Below are 2,275 nucleotides of genomic sequence, written 5' to 3' on the forward strand. Positions count from 1 at the left end.
ATATAAGTATCCACATCAATCAATCACTCGATCAATCAATCAATGAATCAATCAATCGATATCACGAAACACACAAAAAAAACCTATCACACTATTGAAAATTCACTTGCAACTGAAAGCCGGTCACATTTGTATTTATATTTCTTTTTATCACAGCAGATTTCTCTGTGTGAAATTCGGGCTGCTCTCCCCAGGGAGAGCGCGTCGCTACACTACAGCGCCACCCATTTTTTTCGTATTTTTTCCTGCGTGCAGTTTTGTTTTTTTCCTATCGAAGTGGATTTTTCTGCAGAATTTTGCCAGAAACAACCCTTTTGTTGCCGTGGGTTCTTTTACGTACGCTAAGTGCATGCTGCACACGGGACCTCGTCTCATCCGAATGACTAGTGTCCAGACCACCACTCAAGGTCTGGTGGAGGGGGAGAAAATATCGGCAGCTGAGCCGTGATTCGAACCAGCGCGCTTAGATTCTCTCGCTTCGAAACGGACGCGTTACCTCTACGCCATCACTCCACTTTATAATATACATTATAAATCACTACTACTACTACATCTACCAGCACCACCACTGCTGTCGCTGCTGCTGTTTCTGCTGCTACTACTACCACCACCCTACCAACTCGACCACTACTATCATCACCACCACCAAAACCACCACCACCACTATTACTACCACTACTGCTACTACTGCTGCTGCTTCTACTACTACCACCACCAACCCTACCACCACTACCACCACCAACACAACCAAAACCACAGCTACTGCTGCTGCTACTACTACTACTACTACTACTACTCACTATGGTGTGTGCAGCTTCCGTGGCTGCAGTCAGCGGAGGTTCTACTACTGCTACTACTACCACCGTTACCACCACCACCACTAAAACCACCACCTCCACTACTATTATTCCTACTACTACAACTCATCATTATTATGATTATTATTATGATTATGATTATTATTACCCCATGTGCAGCCCAGGGCATATTCCGCGGCTGCAGTCAGCGGAGGTTCCGGTTCCGCGGGTGTCGGCAGATCGTCATCGACAACCAGGAGCTGGTCATCTGCTTCATGACGTGCTCCTGGGACGGCTGTAATGCCGGCTACGGGACCAAGGCCTACCTGCTGTGACTGTCACCACCACACCCTGCTGACGGTGTCGGCACACCCTGATGTATGTCACCCCACAACCTCCTGACGTCACTGTACAAACTTCTGACGTCACCACACGACAACTTCTGACGCCACTCTACCCTTCAAGAGGTCACCACACAGCTTCCTGACGTCACCACACCCCCCGCCCCTCCAGACGACGTCACCACACCCTACTGCCGTCACCACACAACCTCTGACGCCTACACGCAACTTCTGACGTCACCATATCCATCATGACGTCATCATACCTTCTGACGTCATCACACCCTACACCCACCTTGACGTCACCACACACCCACTTGACGTCACCGCACATACACCCCTGACGTCACTAGGTTCCTTGCTGACGTCACCACACCCCCCTCCTGACGTCACCACATACCTCTTGACGTCACAACACACCTCCTAAACGACGTGTCACCACACACTCTCCTCGTCGTGGTCATCAGTGACAAAGAGTGAGAAGAACTTCCAGATCTCGAGAATCTGAAATGTAAGGCAATCGACCTGTGTATGTGAATTTAGGGTGAGCGTTTTACCACACATCATCACACTATGAGTTGAATCAGGAAGACAAAAAAAAAAAAAAAAAAAGAAAAAAAAAAAAAAAAGAAACAACAACAACAACAACAAACCAAAAACAAAAACAAAAAAAACAAAACAAAACAAAAAAAAACAAAGAAAAAAACTAAAAACAAAACAAGAACCCACAAAATATATAATTATACAACAGAGAGAGAGAGAGAGAGAGAGAGAGAGAGAGAGAGAGAGAGAGAGAGGTAGTGAGACAGTCATATTGCTCTGCGCATCGTCAGAGAAAAAATACTGAGAAGGAAACTGAAGTTGCCGTTTTGTTTTCGGATTGAGGGGAAAAAAAGTGTGTCGTTGCTGCCGTTGCGGACAAGCCGGATATATTTTTTCTTTTCTTTCTTTTTTGTTGTTGTTGTCACAATGTCCAGTTTTGATTGTTGTCGTTGGTTTGAATTATCTTTAATCATTTAACAATAGAGCCTACACATGAATTATATATATATATATATATATATATATATATATATATATATATATATATATATATATATAAGCAATGACAAAGGAGCATCGACAAGCTTAAACTTT

At 44.4% G+C, this 2,275-nt stretch overlaps 1 protein-coding gene across 1 annotated transcript in view; it reads left to right on the plus strand.

Annotated features, from left to right (window-relative positions):
* Nucleotides 1-1,592, plus strand: part of LOC143292125 (uncharacterized) — a 20,359-nt gene extending 18,767 nt beyond the window's left edge. The window contains exon 3 of the mRNA XM_076602314.1: nt 978-1,592. Coding sequence (XP_076458429.1) covers nt 978-1,132 — 155 coding nt within the window. The 3' untranslated portion in view covers nt 1,133-1,592. The remainder of the gene's footprint in view (nt 1-977) is intronic.
* Nucleotides 1,593-2,275: the final 683 nt, after the last annotated feature.

Source organism: Babylonia areolata, chromosome 18, assembly GCF_041734735.1.
Source record: "Babylonia areolata isolate BAREFJ2019XMU chromosome 18, ASM4173473v1, whole genome shotgun sequence".
NCBI lineage: Eukaryota > Metazoa > Mollusca > Gastropoda > Neogastropoda > Buccinidae > Babylonia > Babylonia areolata.